Here is a 23,807-nt window from a genome sequence, read left to right as displayed (position 1 = left end):
GTACATCATGAGAAACGCTGGGCTGGAAGAAACACAAGCTGGAATCAAGATTGCCAGCAGAAATATCAATAACCTCAGATATGCAGATGACACCACCCTTATGGCAGAAAGTGAAGAGGAACTCAAAAGCCTCTTGATGAAAGTGAAAGTGGAGAGTGAAAAAGTTGGCTTAAAGCTCAACATTCAGAAAATGAAGATCATGGCATCCGGTCCCATCACTTCATGGGAAATAGATGGGGAAACAGTGGAAACAGTGGCTGACTTTATTTTTCTGGGCTCCAAAATCACTGCAGATGGTGACGGCAGCCATGAAATTAAAAGACGCTTACTCCTTGGAAGAAAAGTTATGACCAACCTAGACAGCATATAAAAAGCAGAGACATTACTTTGCTAACAAAGGTCCGTCTAGTCAAGGCTATGGTTTTTCCTGTGGTCATGTATGGATGTGAGAGTTGGACTATGAAAAAGGCTGAGCGCCGAAGAACTGATGCTTTTGAACTGTGATGTTGGAGAAGACTCTTGAGAGTCCCTTGGACTGCAAGGAGATCCAGCCAGTCCATTCTGAAGGAGATCAGCCCTGGGATTTCTTTGGAAGGAATGATGCTAAAGCTGAAACTCCAGTACTTTGGCCACCTCGTGCGAAGAGTTGACTCATTGGAAAAGATCCTGATGCTGGGAGGGATTAAGGAGAAGGGGACGACAGAGGATGAGATGGCTGGATGGCATGACTGACTCCATGGACGTGAGTCTGAGTGAACTCCGGGAGTTGGTGATGGACAGGGAGGCCTGGCGTGCTGCAATTCATGGGGTCGCAAAGAGTTGGACACGACTGAGCGACTGATCTGATCTGATAGGTATGGCTCAGTCTCTTCCCTGTTTGCCTGAAACTATCACAACACTGTCAATCAGCTATACTCTAGTAGAAAATAAAAAATTTATATATATATAAAAAGTCCTTTGCACAGTACCTTTTACATGCTCTCAAAAAACAATAGACATTGCTCTCTAACATGGGTATAGAAAAGGACTTTCTAACCATCCAAATTTAAGAAAAAAAAAATTGATAATAGCAACAAAATTGTTTAAAACTTTCCCACGGCAAAACACTAGAGGCAAAGTTGAAAGACAGATGATCAACTCAAGGGAGGAGAGGAAGAGAAGGGGAGAAAAGGGAAGGGATGCTCCAGGTGCCTCCAGCACTAGAGGAGGTGCTTCTGTGGGAAGATGGACCGACCTGAGGGGAGGGCCAAGTGACTCGCCTGGGTCACATCAGCGGCAGTTCCCAGGACGGGTTCTGTGAAACCCTCAGAAAGATGAGATCAGCGCGTAGGGAAATGACCCCTCAGGTGGCTGACCGCCAACCATCGCCATTAATATCAACAACTGGCACAGTTCTTTCGCCAGGAGCAGCCAGCCCAGAGGAGGGGGATGACTCGCAGATAGTCTCCAGGTATGGAGTACATTTCCTGAGCTGGTTTAGGTGAAACTGAGACTCCAGTCCTCCAGCTCTGCTCCCTGGGCAAAAGAGGAAGGAACCAGAACCAAGTGGATCTCCGGTGAGGAGCCCTTCCCTGTCTGAAGCCACCCATGCATCATGAGAGAACCCATGGCTACTTGTCCTCCAAGCCATCCAATTCCATAAGAGAAACAGACAGCTTGCTTGGCTGTAAGCTTTATTGTTTGTATAGTAGTAATTCAGTGTTCCAGGGTAGTCACCTAAATTGGAGACTTTTCATCTCCAGGTGAGAAAGGCAAAAACATGTTTATCTCCAAAATGTATGAAGAAATAAGAGTATTGCCTTTAAGTTCATAGTTTTATGAAGAGCTCTTGCGTTAGAAAGTAATATATAATCAGAATTAACAGACGCTTCTAAAACTTAAAATAATGATGCATGAACTGTTATTTATAAAGGGTCGGACAAGATACATACATTGTGGGCCATGAATTTTCTTTGGAATAGTCATGAATGTAAAATATTTACAATTTATCATAATAAAGAGGAAAGGACCACTCATAGAAGCACATAGAAAAGTAAAGTTCTAAACATAATTTGTCTTAGTTTATGACAAGTGTCATAATTGCATACAAATAAAAGAAGTAAAATCAGCTGTTTGTGGCTATATCAATATCTTTCTTTGGCAAAAAAAAAAAAAACAGATTAAAATATTCTCTATACTAAAAGAAAAGTATTCATTATCAACTTCCTTACTCTTTCTGACATGAAATGGACAGTGAGAAATTCACCAACATTTTCTTTTCAGCATCTTCACTACTGCCTCTAGCCATTCTTGTGAAGGCCAAATGCAGCATCAGAGTTCTGAAACCTATTATTCCCTGTCTTTATTTCAACAGAGAAAATATAATGTGTTTTCAACCAAGTTTGGTCTGAGTCTTACTTGAAAATACGAGCTGCAGGAACTACAATTTAAATATTTGAACAAGTTTTCATTTTATGATTCTATTTTTCTTTTTGACAGTAAGAGACACTTCATTCAATGATGTAGTTATTGTTTTGATAAAAAAAATAAAAATACAGGGTTAGGTCACAGGGCTCCTGGGCCAAGCATGATTTAAGGAAAACTATGCGCTGTTCACAAATGATATTTAATAATATAATCATGACTTGTGTCAAAGCCACTTTAATCCCTTAAAAAAATTAAAACAACTATGGTATATTTTTTAAAACTTTGGCAAACGTGATGGCAAAAGGAAAAACAGAGTCTCTGAAATGAGGCACTGATCTCATAATGAAAATCACAACACCAAGAAGTTTTTGTCTGCTATTCTATAACTAATATGATTTAGTTCATCATGTGAAAAGATGCATTTTTGAGGAGCTCACTGGAGAAAACTCTAGAGAGTCCCTTGGACTGCAAGGAGATCACACCAATCCATCTGAAAAGAAATCAATCCCGAACATTCATTGGAAGGAGTGATGCTGAAGCTGAAGCTCCAGTACTTTGGCCACCTGATACAAAGAGCTGACCCATTTGAAAAGACCCTGATGCTGGGAAAGATTGAAGGCAGGAGGAGAAGAGGACGACAGAAGATGAGATGGTTGGATGACATTATCAACTCAGTGGACATGAGTTTGAGCAAACTCCGGGAGACAGTGAAGGACAGGGAAGCCTGGCATGCTGCAGTCCATGGGGTCACAAAGAGCTGGACAAGACTGAGTGGCTGAACAACGACAACAGCTGGACAGAGTCCAGCCACTTCACCAGCTCAAAAGGCAACAGGCTCAAATCCCTAGTCACATTTCCTAGTTCATAAAAACCTGCCAAAGCCAGGTAGACACTGTGGTGGTTAGAAATAGCCATGTATCGCGGAAACACCTGAGAGATCTTCTAGACCCTCAACCTCCACATCAGGATGATCAACCTAAAGCCCAACGAAGTTAATGCTGATACGAATGCCTTCACCCATTCTGTACATACTGAGGGGCCCAAATGGTGACCCCGTGGAGAAGAGATTCAAGCAGTCCCCACTATCAGGGAACTTACCTTCTAGAGCAGGAGACAGTCAGATAACAGAAAAACAAAAACATTTTAAATAATGTCAAGTGTGATGAAGAATATATTAAGTGGCATAATTTAAGAATATTAAATGGCATAATTTAAGTCAGAGCTACCAACAGGCCAGGGAAGGCCATTTTGAGGAAAACACCACCTGGACGACCAGAAAGAGCCAGCCCTGGAAAGATGTGCGGGAAGAGCACCCCAGAAGACGGCAGGACAGGTGGACAGACCCTGAGCACTGTGGCCCTGGGAGCACACTAGACATAGCAGGACAGAGTCCTGATGGGATAGTTGCAGGAGAAGTGAAAGAAGGGTCTGGTGTTCACTCAGGGCCTGCAAGCCCAGGCCAGGAATCTGTAGGAGAATTTAAGAAAGTCTCATGATCTTGACATTATCCAAAGATCCTTTTTATTATAAAATATGCAGAAACTGTATTAAAGGTGAGCATGTTGGCAAAGAGTGTTATTTAGGAAGCCACTGGAGTAGCTGGGGAGCAACCACGCATCAGAAGAAAGCCATCAGCCTGGGACGGAGAGAGTGGAGGAATTTCACACTTGTTTTTAGAGGCAGAACAGACAGAATTTACTTGCTGACCTGAGACCCTATCTCCTTGTTTAGATGCAACTAGGTATACTACAGCTGATAGTTCCTGGGCATTTACTCTGTGTTAAAATACTTCATTTAGTCTTCAAAACAGCCCTAAGAAGTAGGTACTCATTTACCCATATCTTACAGGTCGAAAAACGAGGCTAGGGAAACCAGCCCAGAGCAGGAGGCAGGGTTCAGAGCCCAGGGCTGACAGCCCCCACGGAAGCCAGAATCATGGCTCCACCTTGCGCGGTGGGGGCTCACCCACCTCCCAGCTCCAGGGCTCTTCCTTCTGCCCACACAGCCTCTACTGCCCTCTGGCGGCTCTGCGCCCTCTAACAACCAGCAAATGCAATGCAGAGCTGCTTTGAAACTGCAGTTTGGCACCTACTTGCTGGGACAGGTCTGGAGGACCAGCACTCCTTTTAGAACAACAACAAAAAACAGATACTGAGGACTTGGAGTGTTCATTTTTTAGGGCATCTGTCAATACTAACCCACAGCAAAGTGTCCAGTACAGAAACTCAAATTTTTAAGGCGTAAATTATTGTTCCTTAATGGACTTCCCTTGTGGCTCAGCTGGTAAAGGATCTGCCTGCAATGTGGGAGACTGGATTCGATCCCTGGGTTGGGAAGACTCCCTGGAGAAGGAAAAGGCTACCCACGGCAGTATTCTGGCCTGGAGAATCCCATGGACTGTATAGTCCACGTGGTCGCAAAGAGTCAGATACGACTGAGCGACTTTCACTCCAAATGGTTCATGCTAGAAAACTTATTCTGTTTCTTTAAAGCATTGATATTTGATTGGCCAACATTCCAGAAACATATAAAATATGCAATCAGTGGCATTTTCTAAAATATTTCACTTTATTTTATTTGTTGTTATTCAGTCACTGTCCTACTCTTTGTGACCCTATGGACTGCAGCATGCCAGGCTCCTCTGTTCTCTATACTCTCTCAAAGAATGTAATATATCAAAGAATATCTCAAAGAAGGTAATATATCAAGTTATAAAGCACCAGTCTAGTGCCTACACACTCTCTACTTGAAATCAGCCAAACTAAATTTCAAATACAAGTCAAAATCTTGTCTTTAAAAGATGCACAGTTATGAAAAATAGTTTTTATTCATCTCCATAACTATAACTATTATGGCACTATACCAACATCTCACCTGATTTTAATGTGGAATGCTGCTGCTGCTGCTAAGTCACTTCAGTCATGTCCGACTCTGTGCAACCCCATAGACGGCAGCCCACCAGGCTCCCCCGTCTCTGGGATTCTCCAGGCAAGAACACTGGAGTGGGTTGCCATTTCCTTCTCCAATGCATGAAAGTGGAAAGTGAAAGTGAAGTCGCCCAGTCATGTCTGACTCTTCGTGACCCCATGGACTGCACCCTTCCAAGCTCCTCTGTCCATGGGATTTTCCAGGCAAGAGTACTGGAGTGGCCTGCCATTGCCTTCTCCATTAATGTGGCATACACTATGCCAAAGCCTTTGACTGTGTGGATCACAATAAACTGTGGAAAATTCTGAAAGAGATGGGAATACCAGACCACCTGACCTGCCTCTTCAGAAACCTATATGCAGGTGAGGAGGCAACAGTTAGAACTGGACATGGATCAACAGACTGGTTCCAAATAGGAAAAGGAGTAAGTCAAGGCTGTATATTGTCACCCTGCTTATTTAACTTATATGCAGAGTCCATCATGAGAAACGCTGGGCTGGAAGAAGCACAAGCTGGAATCAAGATTGCCGGGAGAAATATCAACAACCTCAGATATGCAGATGACACCACCCTTATGGCAGAAAGTGAGGAGGAACTCAAAAGTCCCTTGATGAAAGTGGAGAGTGAAAAAGTTGGCTTAAAGCTCAACATTCAGAAAACGAAGATCATGGCATCTGGTCCCATCACTTCATGGCAAACAGATGGGGAAACACTGGACACAGCGGCTGACTTTATTTGGGGGGTCTCCAAAATCATGGCAGATGGTGATTGCAGCCATGAAATTAAAAGACGCTTGCTTACTCCTTGGAAGGAAAGTTATGACCAACCTAGGCAGCATGTTAAAAAGCAGAGACATTACTTTGCCAACAAAGGTCTGTCTAGTCAAGGCTATGATTTTTCCAGTGGTCATGTATGGATGTGAGAGTTGGACTACAAAGAAAGCTGAGCACCGAAGAATTGATGCTTTTGAACTGTGGTGCTGGAGAAGACTCTTGAGAGTCCCTTGGACTGCAAGGAGATCCAACCAATCCATCCTAAAGGAGATCAGTCCTGGATGTTCATTGGAAGGACTGATGTTGAAGCTAAAACTTCAATACTTTGGCCACCTGATGAGAAGAGCTGACTCATTGGAAAAGACCCTGATGCTGGGAAAGACTGAGGGCAGGAAGAGAAAGGGAAGACAGAAGATGAGATGATTGGATGGCATCACCGACTCAGTGGACACGGGTCTGGGAGTCGGTGATGGACAGGGAGGCCTGGCGTGCTGCAGTTCATGGGATCACAAAGAGTCGGACATGACTGAGCGACTGAACTGAACTGAACACTATACCAAGAGTCCCTGGTACCAGTGCTTAAACTAATTATAAGTTTAAGGCAAGCTTGTTAGTGAACTGGCTAACTTTTCCACAGTTAAGAATTAGAAAACTCAGTAAAGACATTATTTTAATGTGAGCTTTTCTTCCAGGTTCCCTCATTATAAAGGGACACGTTTATCCTAAACTAACTGCTGTGTAATAATGATAACAACTTACCCTGTTACCCTGTTTCCAATAAGCTTGCCTCTTGGAAAAAAGCAGCTCCTGTATTTATATATTTAAAATATGACTGAATCACTTTAAAAATCAGTGGATTTTAACAAGCAAACATAATTCATAGATCATGAAGGCCATTCCAGGTAGAGGACATGCAAAGATGCATTACATGAAGACCATAGTACTTGGAAAACAGGAAATGTCTTAGTATATAAGTACCATTTTCCTTGAAACATTAATAATGTGTGTTTTCTGCATATATGATAAACATTTGATATTTTTACCATTCTTTTTAAATAAATTAATAGCTAAACTGAAAAAAACATGGCTGATGCACAAACATATGCAGAAAGGAGAACAATTTTTAAGAGGCAGCTCAGTACTTCCCTGGTGGCTCAGATGGTAAAGCGTCTGTCTACAATGCGGGAGACCCAGATTCAATCCCTGGGTTGGGAAAATCCCTGGAGAAGGACATGGCAATTCACTCCAATACTACTGCCTGGAAAATGCCATGTACAGAGAAGCCTGGTAGGCTCCAGTCCATGGGGTCGCAAAGAGTCGGACACGACTAAGCGACCTCACTTTCACTTTCTTTCAGTACAGAAAGTACCAATTGCTACATCTTTGAGAATTTCCTAGAGGACTTAAGGACCTGGGCATGAGATGTCATAAATTCCTGCAAAGTAGCAGTCGCTCAGTCGTGTCCAGCTCTTTGCGACCCCATGAACTGCAGCACATCAGCCTTGCCTGTCCTTCACCATCAGATTTTTAAGTGGCTTTAAATTTCCAATCCCTTATGAAAATATAAGCCCCTCCAGGATCAAACTCCTTTAACAAACATCTTAGCAGCAGTCAGTGAGCCTGGAGCTGAGGACAAGTAGTGACAGCTGTTAACACTTCTAGCACACTCCACACCATCTCATGTCACAATCACACAGCAAAGCCAAAATCTGTCCATTTTGAAATACAGTCTAGAGTCAACTCTGACCAAAAACAAACCAAAAACAGAAACAAATGTATTTTTACAAAAAAAAAAAAAAAAAGTATATTTCTAAAATGCTTACCTTGCCTCATAAAAGAAAGGGCTTTTTCTTTTAAATTCTCCGTCAGTTGTTTCTTTTTAGTCAGATAATCCAAAATATAAATATTTGGAGCAAAATTTATCATGTTCTGTTCACCACAGCCATACGGCATCCGAATCAGGGAGGCTAAGCCATTGATGGAAGAACCAAGAATATCTCCTGAAAGCACAAGACATTTATCAAGGTCAGCAAATCCCCAATAAACATACTTCCTAGTGGCAAAGAGAGCAGAAGGCGCCCGACACTGAAGCACTATGACTGCTCCACCACCAGGAACACAGCAGAAAGCTTTTAGGAAGACTGGTCAAATAAATGAGAATACGGTGGTACTGAACTTGTAGATTATGCAACAAATTAGGAGACTTTTAGCTCAAAGATACAGCACATATAAGCAAACTATAAGTTTTTTTAAAATTTCTAACCAAAATGTCAGGATTTGCATTAGGAAATCATCATTCTTAAACAGGGAAGAAAAGTTTTACTATGAGTATTCTTCATATAAATAGAACTTTATATTGACTTCCTTACTAATACACTAAAAATTCTTGAGAAATGACGTTCTAAGGGCAGGGCTTGTGGTATTTTTCAGTGTGCTCTATTTATCAACAACAAAGTAGAACTAACTGGTATATATGTTTCAGTGAATCTCAGGATCAAAACGGGTTAAAAGTATTCTTCAAAGTGAGTAACATACAGTTAAACAAAACACACTCTTACCCACATTCCTCTACCCACATTCTAACACCATGACTCAAGAAAATAAGTAAAAATTTAGAAATGTAAAGGCTGAGTTCTAATTTTGACCTCACTATGGTTGAACTGTATAGAGAAGAATATTCGTCAGTGTGGTTTACTTTAAAAACTTCACCATTCCAAGTCCAAATACCTACTGAAAACTTGCTCCTAAAAAAGTGAATCCAAATAAGAGAGGAAGACTTTCATGTGGGTGGGCTGCAGTCACGCTAGCGTACCATGTCTTAAACTTTAGACGTTAACTTGGAGAAGTAAATACCAGTGCAGGTTTTGTTCCTTATTATTACCACCACTGCACAGTATGCTTTTAATATTCAAAGTGAACATAAACTTGGACTTTTAATATTCAAAGAAGCAAGCCAATATTCACCAAATAAAACACAAACAGGTTTTTTAATAGAAAATGAAAAACCAAACAGGTTTTTAAAATAAATACTATATAAAAATAAAACTTGAAAAAAAAACATTATTTTAAATCAAACTTTAAAATTTAAACTTCAGAATATTCAACAACCACAGGCAGACTCATTCCAACATAAGGAAAGATGGTACACACTCAAACTTCAAGGTTCTTGGGGGGAAGGGATAGTTAGGGAGTTTGGGGATGAACATATATACACTACTACTAAGTCATTTCAGTCGTGTCCGACTCTGTGCGACCCCATAGACGGCAGCCCACCAGGTTCCCCCGTCTCTGGGATTCTCCAGGCAAGAACACTGGAGTGGATTTCGATTTCCTTCTCCAATGCATGAAAGTGAAAAGTGAAAATGAAGTCACTCAGTCGTGTCCGACTCCTAGCGACCCCATGGACTGCAGCCCACCAGGCTCCTCCATCCATGGGATTTTCCAGGCAAGAGTACTGGAGTGGGTTGCCATTGCCTTCTCCAGATATATACACTGCTATATTATAAATGGATGCCCAACAGGGACCTACTATATAGCACATGGAACTCTGCTCAATGTTATGTGGCAGCCTGGATGGGATGGGAGTTTGGGGGAGAATGGATGCATGTGTATGTATGGCTGAGTCCCTTCACTGTCCACCCGAAACTACCACAACATTGTTAACTGGCTCTGAAAGAAAGTGAAAGTCGCTCATGAGAGAATCAATTCCTAGGCAGGTTGATAAGAAGTCCAGGGTCCCCGAGGAGGAGAAAGGGGTCTGGGGTTCTCAAGGAGGAGATAGGGGTCTGAAATTCTCAAGGAGGAAAGGACAAACGTTTCCTCCTACATTCCTTAGTAAGGATTATATAACAATAAGGTATTCTGCTTGAGGACATGTTTCTCCTTCCTGAAAATCTTCTGACCAATCCTGTTATCTTAAAATGTATATTGTGGAAGTGAGTCTAGTAAGATGTTTACAACCTTGAGACATTCTTTTGATTTACTGTAATAACCAATTTAAAAAATATTTAACTCCCTTGCTAACACTAGCAAGGGGGGCATTCTCCATTCCTCTTCCAACGTCTGTGTCAGAAGCTTTCCCTGTTTCTTTTCACTTTAATAAAACTCTGCTACACAAAACCTCTTGAGTGATCAAGCCTGGTCCCTGGTCCCAAAGTTAAGTCTTCTTCGGAGATGACAAATCCGACACCATTCACCGTAAGCTACCACTCAGTCATGTCTGACTCTTTCTGATACCATGGAGTATACAGTCTACGGAATTCTCCAGGCCAGAATACTGGAGTGGGCAGCCTTTACCCCAATACAAAATAAAAAGTTTAAAAAGAAAAAAGAAAGAAAAAACTTCAAGGCTCATCCCTCTGTATGTGTGCACACACGCCATACCATCTCCCAGCACCCCACCACTGTGGGAGGTGCTTAAGCAGAATGTATTCTCCTCAACAGAGAGTTCATTTATTTATTTTTAAGAATTATATCTAAGTCTCCCCAAAAAGCCCTCTCTAGAGGGACTGGTTGTTTGGAGTAATAATAAAAAGCATGACACCTGCAGGTGAGATTCAAAAGAACCTCTGAAAAAGTGCCTTAGGTCTTGACACCTCAAAGACCTGACAAATTATTTAGATGTCATTAATCGAAACATTTCCAATACTTGGGCTACCTGATGCAAAGAGGTGACTCATTGGAAAAGACCCTGATCTGGGAAAGATTAAGGGCAGGAGGAGAAGGGGGCGACAGAGGATGAGATGGTTGGATGGCATCATCAACTCAAGTTTGAGCAAACTCCAGGAGACAGTGAAGGACAAGGAAGTCTGGCGTGCTGCAGTCCATGGGGTCACAAAGTCGGACACGACTGAGCAACTGAACAACAAAATCTAAACATTTCTTTCAGTTATTTGTAAAGCACAACTATACAAATAAGCCATTTCTGTGGAAGTTCTAATAGTTTAAAGTACTTTGGCAACTAGGAGAAGGTGACTAAGTCAGTGGGTAGCTTCCAGTGGTACAGGGTACTTGCATTCTGCACAGAGAACCACTCGAGGCAGTGGTCTTCAACTTCTGGTTGTCAGAAGCACTAGCAGAACCTTTTCAAAACATGCATGCCCTAGCCATAGCCCAAGGGAGTCTCATTGAGTAGACTGGGAGTGGAACCCAGATATTTGCGTATTTTCAAAGCTCCACAGGAGGCTGTGATATTCACCAGTGATTGAGAGCCACAAAGGCAGAACAACTCCTCCCTCCAGCCACACAATATTGTGGCCTGGCTACTCAGAGTGGACTGCACATCAGAAACATCAGCAACACTCGGGAGCCTGTTAGAAATGCAGATCCAGGGCTCACCCCACGCCTACTGAGCCAGAATCTGCCTTCACACAGGGTCCCCAGAAGATTCATGTGCACCTTGAAGACTGAGAAGAACTGGTCCAGAACACACCCCTTACTTGCCTTTCCACTGTAATCAGCGGTTGGCAGCAACTAAAATGTTTTTGCAACTCCTTATTTAATTAGGATTAAATAAGAAAATATACCTTAAAAGGCCTACTGTATAGTACAGGGAACTATATTCAATGTCTTGTAATAAACTATAATGGAACAGGATCTGAAAAATAATATATATGTATACATATGTATAACTGAATCACTTTACTGTTCCCCCAAAACACGGTCAATCAACTGTACTTCAATTTAAATAATTCATTAAAAAAGAAAATGCATGTACAAATAAATGAGAAATGTGTATTATCATATACAAATAAACCAGTAGTGATGGTGATATACTCTGCTCTTACCGATTGCAGTGACCTGAACCCTCTCACTGCCACTCACTGTGTGAGGAGGAAAGGAGAAGCTCAGTGTTTTCAGGGTAGTTTGTAGCGTGCTGTCAGTTAAATCCAGCAAGATGGATTGTGAATACGATTTTTCTATTCCTTCAGCCTGTTGATAAAAAGTAACACAATTAACGTGGTCTCTATTTCTCTGTTTAGAGAAAACTATAGGCAGATAACGGAGAAGGCGATGGCACCCCACTCCAGTACTCTTGCCTGGAAAATCCCATGGATGGAGGAGCCTGGTAGGCTGCAGTCCACGGGGTCGCTAAGAGTAGGACACGACTGAGTGACTTCACTTTCATTTTTCACTTTCATGCATTGGAGAAGGAAATGGCAACCTACTCCAGTGTTCTTGCCTGGAGAATCCCAGGGACGGGGGAGCCTGGTGGGCTGCAGTCTATGGGGTCGCACAGAGTCGGAAACGACTGAAGCAACTTAGTAGCAGCAGCAGCAGCAGCAGCATAGACAGATAATGAGTTAATCATCTGGCCTGTGTATGGTTAGATAAGTGCCTACAAGGTCTTGGTTCAAACCCATTAATAAATTTTTACTTTCTCTTTAAATTAGAGAAAATAGTTCACAGAATGGCAATGGAAATGATAAAGGAGAAGATGAAAAGGGGATGAAAAACCCTCTGAAATAGGTCCTTTTATTATTTAAATACAGAGATTAAATACCTTGTCCAAAGGCACCCTTGACAGAGCTGGGATGAAATCCAGGGCTGCCTCCCTCCAGAACACCAGTGCTTATCCACTATGCTGAGTTGCCTTTTTGTGCATCCTGTCTTCTCCGGAAAAAACCTACAAAACCTATTCTACCTGTACTGAGGAATTCAAAAATTCAAAATCTATATACCAACTTGGCACAATTTAACAGGATTCCAATGTCACATAGAGTGTAAATATAACCTGCTTTATAATCATACTAAAAATTTGAATAAGACATTGGCAATTACCTCCAATTGCGTGATATATTTTTACATTTAGATGAGAAAAACATTAGGCATTCCTGGAGGGTGGAGAAGATGTCCTACTAGGTCTTGAAAACAAATTTAACCATGAGAAAAACCATCTTCTGCTTCCTTTTCAATTCTGTATTTCCATTTCGTTTTAGGCTTCAAATATTTACCTTCACTAAAATCCTCTGGGTGACGGCATCAGAAGCAGCAGGTGAAACAGCTGTGACCGTGATGGGCACTTCCCCGAGACGTGTTGGCCTGATCGGGAAAAGAACAGTTGCCCCATCCTCACTGGGAACCAGAATGGTCTGTTGGTGTCCCGTGGCATTTATTTCGTTCGAAGCCATTAGAATATCAAAAGCATCACTTTTCTCAATGATTACCTTAACCTGGAAGAAAAAAAAAAAGTCATCAAAGGTTCTGTATAATAAATTGCTCCTCAGTAAAATGCTGCTTTGTGCATACATGCTAAGTCGCTTCAGTCAACTCTTTGCAATCCTGTGGACTGCAGCCCGCCAGGCTCCTCTGTCCATGGGATTCTGCAGGCAAGAATACTGGAGTGGGTTGCCATACCCTTTTAATTGCAGTTAAATCTGTGAGGCCCAAGATTAGAGAAAAACGAGACAGAAAGGTTCAGCCAAGAAGAGCGTGTAGAGGTACAGGAAAAACCGAGTGCTTTCCCACGCTTTTTCCACCTACCTCAAGACAAGTGGGGAAATGGCATTCTTCAAGTCTAACATTAAACTCCCACTAACACTAAATTCTCTCATTTTCTGAGAGCTGGGTTATTTCATGTCATGGTACTACCACCAGCCTGACTCAGCTGTGTCATCCTGGGACACTAGTCCCTTTAGAAAAACCTGAGGCAAACAGGATGAAATGTTATTACACTCATTGGGAATCTCTGCTAAAATTATTCCAAGAAAAGTATGACTCAGACACTAGTCCTGAAGCACTTGTTGGTGGTAAACTTTCATAGAGTACATCAAAGTTGCCAGGCTCATCAAGAAGAGTATTTCTCCAGATCTTAGACTTTACAAATTGTTTTTCCCACTTATTTTCTCATCTGTTTATCAAAATATTTCTTATCTAACAGATGAGTAAACTGCAATTAAGTTACTTGTTCTTAAGTGGACAAGCTAGATACTGGATCTGGGCCTTCTGACTCCAGATCTTTTGCTCTTTACACTATACCATGTTGAGAAAATTAAAAAGTAAAATTAGAAAATAAGAATCAGTTTATTCTCTAGCTGATGCTGCTGGTAAGTTGCTTCAGTCATGTCCGAGTCTGTGCGACCCCATAGACGGAAGCCCACCAGGCTCCCCTGTCCCTGGGATTCTCCAGGCAAGAACACTGGAGTGGGTTGCCATTTCCTTCTCCAATGCATGAAAGTGAAAAGTGAAAGGGAAGTCGCTCAGTCGTGTCCGACTCTTAGCGACCCCATGGACTACAGCCTACCAGGCTCCTCCATCCATGGGATTTTCCAGGCAAGAGTACTGGAGGGGGGTGCCATTGGACATAGTGCTTAAAGAGATGATGGCATTTTCGGGTAGTAAGGTTAATTACAGTCCCTAGTCTTGGTCGGGTTGGGGTGGGAATCATTTCATTAGCACCACTATGGGCACATCACAAACAGTGGGCCTACCCCTGCCCTACAGGGAACTGACTGGCTGAGGCGACACCAGACCATGACTCAAAAATCAAAGCCTTGGAAACAGAATACATTAACACAGGGAGCTCAACCCAGTGCCCTGTGATAACCTAGAGGGGTGGGATGGTGGGGGGCGGGGAGGGTCCAAGAGAGAGGGGACATATGTATATCTATGGCTGATTCATGTTGATGCATGGCAGAAACCAACACAACATTGTAAAGCAATTATTCTCCATTTAAAAATAGACTTAAAAAAAGAAAATACTGTACAAATATGGGGACCGCAAGCCTAACAGCATGAGTGAGATGCCTCAAGGAAGACACCTTAGTTCCAAACCAGTCCTTGAAAGGAATAAATCCTCGCCAGTTTCAGTGGGCACTCAATGGCAGTGTGAAGTGGTAAGACATTCTCCGTGTGGGAGTACAGTATGGGAAAAATGTGGGGAGAAAGGGGCAGGAAAGAGGAAGAGAGATGCCAAGAAATGAACTTGTGGGACTAAAGCAGAGAACTCGCACTAGAAATTAAGGGGAAAACGTCTGGACATGCCAGCAATATCCTTCAACATTAATAAGCTGAAGAAATGGTGGGCAAAGTACAGCTATTTTCAATATTCCAGAAATGCATACACTTTTTAGATGCCCAAACACTACATAACCCAATGCCAGCATGTTTTCTTCATTTTTTCCTGACATGTAAATGATGAACAAACCTTTTAGCACATTACCTCAGTGGCATCTTTCAAATAATTGAATATGGTTACTTCCAAAGCAAATTCTTCACCTCTGATGACAGAGTATGGAAGATTCAAAAAAATGAAAAATGGTTGGAAGGCTTGGAGCTGGAAAGAACACAATGAATACAGATTTTAAAGTCCAGAGCTTCACACTTTACACACTTAAATCTCACAAAACCTATGACACTTATTAGTAGCTTCACATAGAAATGTCCTCTTGCCTACCAACAGAAAACAGCAACCTATCCTAAACAAATAGGGGCATACTGCTGTGATTTATAACACAGTAATCACTATGTTTTATGAAACTCCTACTAGGAACCAGGGACCTTAAATTATTTCATCACACCTATGCAGGCAGGTGTTACAGTCATATTTTACAGGAAAGAAACCTGAAGCTCAGCCACCTCTGTAACTGGTACAAGAGCACGCTGCTGGCAAGTCCAAGAGCCAGAACTGGATCCCGCCATGTCTGAGGCCATAGCCAGGCTCCTCTTCTACTACTCTGCCATGCCGATTCCATCATTCTGCTTTTAAAGCCACTGCCCAAATGAAACAGCATCTGTCTTAGACTCCTGTGAAAAGTAAATGACCTTTTTTTGTCTACTACCCTATGGACTGTAGCCCGCCAGGCTCCTCTGTCCATGGAATTCTCCAGGCAAGAATACTGGAGTGGGTAGCCATTCCCTTCTCCAGGAGATCTTCCTGACTCAGGGATCAAACTGGGGTCTCCCGGAGTGCAGGAAGATTCTTTACTGTCTGAGCTACCAGGGAAGCCCAACATATAAACATATACATATATGTTGGTCACCTAAACTCTGATAGTGTTGGCCAAGCTTCTCACTGGCAGCAGTTAATTCTCTCCTAGAAGTTTATTTGGAAATCTGTGGCAGTCTCAGACTGTCACAGTGAGTGCTCTTGGCACTTAGCAGGGAAGGTCTGCATGCTCTGGACAGTCCCAGACAATGAAGAACTGTCCTGTGTTCCTTATGATTCTTAAATGTCCTTTCATGTAGATAAAGCACCTGGTTATAATAACCTGGACTTACAACCTAATGACAACACATATATAAACCCAAAGCATCTATCAATATATAACTATTTTGTAAATCAAGAGGAAACTGCCCTTTGTTTTGTAACTTTACCAAAACTTCTTCACTATTTCAAAACTTTACATCACCACAGGCAGCACCACTCAAGGTTTTTGCATTGCTAAAATAATACATGTATATCAAATTGCATTTTGCAGCTGTTGCACACAAGGTGATTCTATATACTGCATAAATATTCAAATATGTTACTAGGCTTTCTTGTGCAACTATGCCTGCCCACTTACATACTAAAAAGTATATTATTTTATTATACATTACTTTCCTTTTATTTCTCCTTGGTATTTCACTTAGGACATCTTATTGATTGTTTTAATTAAGTATGAAGGTATATTAAATTTTCTATGCATTTCATTTGCATAGATGGTTGAGGGACAAAACAAAATAAAACCGTTTTTATTTTTTTATGTTTTTAAAAACCGGCTTCAGATATGACAGAGCTGAAAGCTACTGGTCTAAGACCAATCACAGTCATTATATTCCTCTTGTCAGTGATGGTTTAGGAAGTGACATGGGATATAATTTGACCAAAGAGTTGTGAAGGAATGTTTGCTAGGGGACATTCTGAGTTCTGCTCGTCTTTAAAGAGGGCATTCTCTCTCTTCTGGCCTTTGGAAGTGATTGGACTCAGTCAATACTAAACTTACTATCCAAATCTCAATACAGAGCTAGCACAGTTAACAGTTTAATACAGTTCACACTTGAAAATGTAAAACAGATGAAAAACAAAAAGGAAACACCAAGAAATCTCCAAACTATGATCAACATCATAAGCAATCACTTTTTTAAAATCCACTGAGGAGTTGACACTCTCTTCACTTCGTGGCATTGTACCATCTATAAGCAGCTCTTTGGTACACTACCTCCACTGGAGCAGTTGTTAGTCCAAGACCTAAATCCTCAGAGATCACAAAAGCAGTTGCAACCCAAGAAGTGATAGAATCAGGCACAGTAACTTCGAATTCTTGGTAAATCCTGGAACTGAAGTCAAGATAAACATAAAAGTCACAAAACCAAGAACAGACACACTTCAAAATAAGCCAACATAACCTAAACCATGTTTTGGAAGAATTTTTGTGTTTTGGGAAATTTTAATTTTCCAAATAATATATGTATCTAGATTTTTTAAAAGATTTAAGCATAAAATAATACATTCCAAGTTCTCAAGGAACAGGTCATAATAAGGTCATAACACTGCAAACTGATCCATATTCCAATAAAAATCTTTCTACAATATTTATATCTTCAAGACAAGCATCATTTTCAAAAATTTTATGTAGATAATAAATACCCTTTTCCAAATTTAACTCCCATTTGTCTCCCTCAATATGCATAAAAGTTTCCCTCTGTATTCTTGTCAATGCTGTTATTTGTTTTTGGAGGTGTGACTCGTGTCTTATTTCAAGTTTCCATAAATAGCTGACTCACAATATATGCAGATTTCATGATTTACTTGTTGAGTCATCACGCCAGGTAGCACAGAGTTTGTTAGCTAAGCTGAATTCTTTTCAAGACCCACACCTCTTCTGCCTGTGGCTCACAGGGATGTTTAATGGGGCATCACAAGGCAGAAGGAACAATCATGGGCGCATCCCACCCCAAGCAACAACGGAACTCCCAGCAGTCTTCCCCCAGTGAGAGCCATGCGACTTTAAGGAAATTAAAATCATCCTTCTTTAGAAAAGGCCTGTCTTCTCCTTGATGATACTCTTACTGTCACAATTCACATACAGCTATATTAAATACTATGCATGCGTGTGTTCAGTTGCTCAGCTGTGTTCAACTCTCTGTAACCCCATAGACTATAACCCACCAGGTTCCTCCATCCAAAGGATTTTCCAGGCAAGAATAGTGGAGTGGGTTGCCATTTCCTTCTCCAATTAAATACTATATTTAGATACAATTAATATCATTCTTTAAAAACTCTTGGTCTATTTAGTTCTTTATCACACTATGTTTATACTGAAACGTTAGAAAGAGGGCAAAACTTACTTAAAACTAAGACCAAACAAAATATATTCAGACAAAGAACTTTAATCTGTACCCCATGTTGGTGTCTAGCCAAATCCAAGTCTCTGGAAAATGCTTTCGCACACGTGGACTGCTACCCAGAGAAAAGTCATGAATATCTACCAAGTAGCCTTCATTTTCATCCACAAACCTCTCAGCCAACTCTACGCTGTCATCTAAAAATAAACATTGACAACTGTTAGGGGAAAGTCACGATAGATAATGTTCATAAACCTAGTCCACAGAATTACAGCATCTCTCAGCTGACAAGGCCTTTACAGTTTATCTTCTCCAATCCTTCTCATTTGCCACCCGAGACCCACAGAAGTCATGTGACTTACCCCAAGCCACATGGTCACTTATGGCAGAGCTGGGAAAAAAAGTTCTCTGGCCCTACAACCAATACCTAAAAAGCTACTTGCAGTTCAGCTGCAAAAAAATACGTTAAATCCCATTTTTAAATGTTACCTCCAATTCTGCTATTCTCTTCTTAGATTCCTAGTGCTGAATGCCTTTGGCTATACCTGCCACTGCTGCTGCTACAAAAATCCAGCTTATTAGCTTTTTTTCTTACAAAACAGTCACATTGATACACAGATACTGGATCACCTATCTCTATTCTTTCAACTTTTCTATAAGCCTAAAACTATTTCAAAACAAAACGTTAAAAAATAAAATTATACTGAAGAAGTTACCAAAGATTCAAAGATGAATGCAATGAGCTCCACCCACTGTCTACGGAGAAGGCAAACAAATACATGAGTGACAGTCCACTCAGGCAAAACGTCCGCCGTGCAGAGAACAGCTGGTTTTACATAGAAACTGAATAATGAAGAGGGTGCGGCTAGGAAAAAAAATCCATCTTGTGCTGTTTATTGCATTACATTTTCCTTACATCTTCAGATAAAGAGTATCCCATACAAGAGGGGGAAAGAAAAGTAAGCTAAGTACAAAGGCATGTCCAGAATATGACAGTGCTTACTAGGGGAGAGTGGCATAAAATGAGAACAGAAAGAATGTCTGGGTCCAGATTTTAAAATATCAGTTATCCCATGCTGAAGGACTTGGGCTTGATCCTTTAAGCAGTGATGATCTACTGAAGGTTTTAAATTAGAAACATGATCTATTCCATGTTTTATAATGGTAACTCTGGTCTCAGTGAGAATAGTGGTTTAGAGATGGGGGAATGGACACAGGAGAAACAGAAGGTTCCCGCACTGCCCAGGAGCCGGGGCCCAGCAGAGGAGAGGAAGGACAGCCTTAAGATAACTCTGCTCGGCCTCCCAGTTGGATGAGCTCTGTGTGTGCCCACCGCACTCTCCCTCCCCATCACACCCCTCAGCACACTCTTCTACCTGTGTGTTGGTTTGCCCTACTATGCTATGCTATGCTAAGTCACTTCAGTTGTGTCCAACTCTGTGTGACCCCATAGACGGCAGCCACCAGGCTCCCCCGTCCCTGGGATTCTACAGGCAAGAACACTGGAGTGGGTTGCCATTTCCTTCTCCAATGCATGAAAGTGAAAAGTGAAAGGGAAGTCGCTCAGTCGTGTCCGACTCTTAGCGACACCATGGACTGCAGCCTACCAGGCTCCTCCATCCATGGGATTATCCAGGCAAGAGTACTGGAGTGGGGTGCCATTGCCTTCTCCGTGGTTTGCCCTACTAGACCAAGCTTGAACTTCCATTGCTTCCTACATGCCAGGCACATATGAGTATCATCTACTGATAATAGGTAATCGCAGATTTCTGAGTACCAAACAAGTGCGAGGCACTTTGCATGCTTCTGGATTTAAACTCCTAACAGCCCTGTAATAGAGGCAACATTATTAGTGCTTATAATTCAAGGAGAAACCTGAGGTTTAGGGAGCTTAATGAATTTTCTCAGTGTCATAAAGCCAGGGTTGAAAGTCAGAAGTATTTCTTGGTAAATTCCTTTCTTAGTCACTATGCTGTTCTGCATCTGGCAGAGAGGAAGGAACAAAGGATGCGTTTCGGGTTTCTGATGCAAACATGTGGGTACATGATGATTTCATTAACAGATATATGGAATCGTATCAACTCAAGGGCTCATATATCAGTCAAATCATATTAGGGAAGAGCAATGGTTTGTGACACATAGAATTTAAGGTATTTGTGGGGCATCAGGGTGCAGAATCAGGAGGGGTAAGATAAACAGTCAAGTTGTTCCAGAGTTGAACTTAATGGGGAAGGTGTCAGGGAAGGACCAGGCACTAGGGAAGAATTCTACCAAACTGACTGACCACGTGGTCCCGGTTGTTGCTGTTGTGTTGTTGTTTAGTCGTGTTCCAGCTCTTTGGAACCCCGTGGACCGTAGCCCACCAGGCTCCTCTCTCCATGGGATTTCCCAGGCCAGAATACTGGAATGGATTGCCGTTTCCTTCTCCAGGGGATTTTCCCTATCCAGGGATCAAACCTGCATCTCCTGCATTGGCAGGCAGTTTCTTTACCACTGAGCCACCTGGGAAGCCCATGGTCCAGGTACTAGGGGCAAATATGGGCAGAAGGAGTCAGTGACCAGAAATAACCAGGAGAGGCCAAAACCAAAGAAGACACTTAACAGAATTAGGGGAGTGAGGGCACATACAAAGTAGAAGGACAGGCATTTGAAATGTTAGGGGTAGATCCATGGTAGGTGATGACATGACCTTATGACCACTGTTGCCGTGGTGATGTTCATTTGATAGTGCATAGTAGACGGGCCACCCACACATTCAAATCCCCCAAGAAGACAAAGCAGTCAGACTCTGAATCTTCCGTGAGAGTCATTAATATAGACAGAGGGAAAGGGAAAGTAGGTGACTGAATGTTCATTAAAGGATATGTGATTGAAATTTTTGAGTTTCAAATGATAAGGGGCTTCTAACTGAGGACTGCTGAACAGCGGTCTTGAAGTAGCCAAGAAAATACTGAACTCTATACACCTACTGGGGGTGGGGGGCTTCCCTGGTGGCTCAATGGTAAAGAATTCACCAGCCAATGCAGGAGATGGATGTGGGTTTGATCCCTGGGTCAGGAAGATCCCCTGGAGAAGGAAATGGCAACCCATTCCAGTCTTCTTGCCTGGGAAATTCCATGCACACAGGAGCCTGGCAGGCTATAGTCCATGGGGTCCCAAAAAGAGTCAGACATGCCTTAGCAGCTAAACAACAACATGCACCTTCAGACCATGAACCAGAAGAGAGGCAGAAAAATTAATGTCAATTACTTGAAGGTTTCCAGGAACATAATATACCAGTAACAGTATCAGGTTTTTTCTGTTACAGTGAAAAGGTAGAAGGTTCTCAGAAAGGGTAAAGATTACAGTGAGTGTTACCAACAATAGAATGAGTATGGTAGTGAGCACCAGGATTTGATAAGTAAACATAAACAAAGATGGGTAAAAGCTGAGACCAACAGAGAGAGCATGGAAAATCAGATTGGCTGGAAGGCTGCCTAGGATAAATGGTTATATGAAGAAAGCTACAAGTGCCATGTGTCTTTAATCACAGAGATCATAATGACTTCATAAAATCTTTAAAAATATAAAATTGTTCTTAAAACTTCAGGACAGAGGCTCAGGTGTCCTACAGTGTCAAGAACCAACCCCAAAATGGAGAGTCTGGAGTTTAGTGGGGGAACATGGGGTAGAAATTCGTGGATAGCAACTATGATAGTTCTGTAGTCTTTCGAGATGATTTCGTATCATTTTACCTGAAAGAAGTAAGAACAGCTTCTAGAATTAATCATTCTCATTTATATATTTCCTTCAGTCAAAATATTTTATGGGGACCTCCCTGGTGGTCCAGTGGCTAAGAATCCACCTTGCTATGCCGGGGACAGGAGTTCGATCCCTGGTCCAGGAACTAAGATCCCACGTGCTATGGAGCAACTAAGCCCCCACACCACAACTACCGAGGCTGCGTGACACAGCTGGAGAGTCCTTGCACCACACAAAGGATCCCACATGTTGTGACAAAGGCCCCGCGTAGTGCAACTAAGACCCGACACAGTCTAATCAATCAGTTAATTTTTTAAAAGAAGTTAAAATGAACAATTCAAGTAAAACGCTTTATGAATTTTCCTTAAAGCACATCCTTTAATTAGTTGGGTGGTCAACTCTACTTAGCAATCCAGGGAACGGGGATGTGCGATGTGATCCTGCCTGGGAAGAATGCAGACTGAGGAGGTGTGTGTGTGTGTGAGTGTGTGTGAGTGTTTGTGTGTGTGTGTGTGTGTGTGTGGACAGCATACTTCGTGGCATCTGGGCTATTTTCTAGGTGAACAATAAAAAGCTAGAGAACAGAAATGTTTCAAAAACATGTTGCCTCCTTTTGACTAATTCCAAAGTAACATCACAGTTTACAATACAAATTGGAGGCATAAGATCTTTCAATATGTCCAGAAATATAACCATGTCAAAAAGTTACAGAGAGAAAATGGAAAGTAATCATTAGAAACATCTACACAGGAGCTGAAGAACACTCCATGTCATGGCCCAGATGTACTTCCAAGTACATTAAACTCCAAACACTATAGGATAAGAGAACAGAAAATGAAAATTACAATATCCATATTCAACCAGAATGTACGCATACTTACATAAGTAACTATAAATACCTGAGATGAATGACTTAATTACTTAAAAAGCACTTTGCCAGATTTCACTTACAAACGCCATCAATGTAATCCTTCACAAGGTTTGCATCCGTCAATACCCAGAGGCCACACTCCTAGAAAGAAACATTTTCATTTTCTTTTAAAATAAATAAACTTTTAAATAAACGCCCTCCAAATTGTCAGTTGCCTCTACCTCTAATTCACTCTTGCTGTTTTGTTTTTGAGTTGCATGTGAAAATATCTCCCTTTGCTTTTTTAACTCTTGCTCATTTTTGAGAGTTTAAATACATACATGAGTTTACAGTCTCTCACAACAAGACACACAGACACGCACACAAGCACACAAACACACACTCTCACATGCAGAAAGAGCTATTTTAAAGTCAAGGAAAGTGATAGAAAGAAATTACTTGTTTAATGGTAATTCCATTATTTCTCTAATGATGAATTTACTCATTTACTTTTAAGACTAGAAGGATGACCATCTTTCAATTTCAAATTACACTTATATAACACACTGCACTTCAGCAACACATATTGGCAAAACTAATACAATATTGTAAAGTTTAAAAATAAAATAAAATTTAAAAAAATAACATTTCATAATTCAGATCATTAATTCTGAAATTAGTTTTGTAGCAGTAAATATATTAATATCTTTTCAAATTATATAGCAAACTAAACATACCTGAAAGACTGCAAAAGAATTCATGAACATGCCTAAATAATATCCTGTGTTATAAAGTTCCAATTCATGGACCACCTAAGAAGAAGATAAAATATACAGAATGAA

General features: G+C 41.4%; 1 protein-coding gene across 1 annotated transcript in view; it reads right to left on the bottom strand.

Moving 5' to 3' along the window:
* The window catches only part of CD109 (CD109 molecule), a 134,555-nt gene that overhangs the window by 22,988 nt on the left and 87,760 nt on the right, over positions 1 to 23,807 (bottom strand). Inside the window, exons 16-23 of the mRNA XM_027550947.1 lie at positions 23,703 to 23,777; positions 23,067 to 23,127; positions 18,430 to 18,571; positions 17,249 to 17,366; positions 15,268 to 15,381; positions 13,061 to 13,279; positions 11,894 to 12,038; positions 7,931 to 8,107 (exon numbers count right to left, since the gene is read on the bottom strand). Coding sequence (XP_027406748.1) covers positions 7,931 to 8,107; positions 11,894 to 12,038; positions 13,061 to 13,279; positions 15,268 to 15,381; positions 17,249 to 17,366; positions 18,430 to 18,571; positions 23,067 to 23,127; positions 23,703 to 23,777 — 1,051 coding nt within the window. The remainder of the gene's footprint in view (positions 1 to 7,930; positions 8,108 to 11,893; positions 12,039 to 13,060; positions 13,280 to 15,267; positions 15,382 to 17,248; positions 17,367 to 18,429; positions 18,572 to 23,066; positions 23,128 to 23,702; positions 23,778 to 23,807) is intronic.

The sequence above is a fragment of the Bos indicus x Bos taurus genome, chromosome 9, assembly GCF_003369695.1.
Source record: "Bos indicus x Bos taurus breed Angus x Brahman F1 hybrid chromosome 9, Bos_hybrid_MaternalHap_v2.0, whole genome shotgun sequence".
In the NCBI taxonomy this organism is placed as follows: Eukaryota; Metazoa; Chordata; class Mammalia; order Artiodactyla; family Bovidae; genus Bos; species Bos indicus x Bos taurus.
The sequence above is the reverse complement of the archived record's forward strand: the minus strand, read 5'-3'. Positions and strand labels throughout refer to the sequence as shown.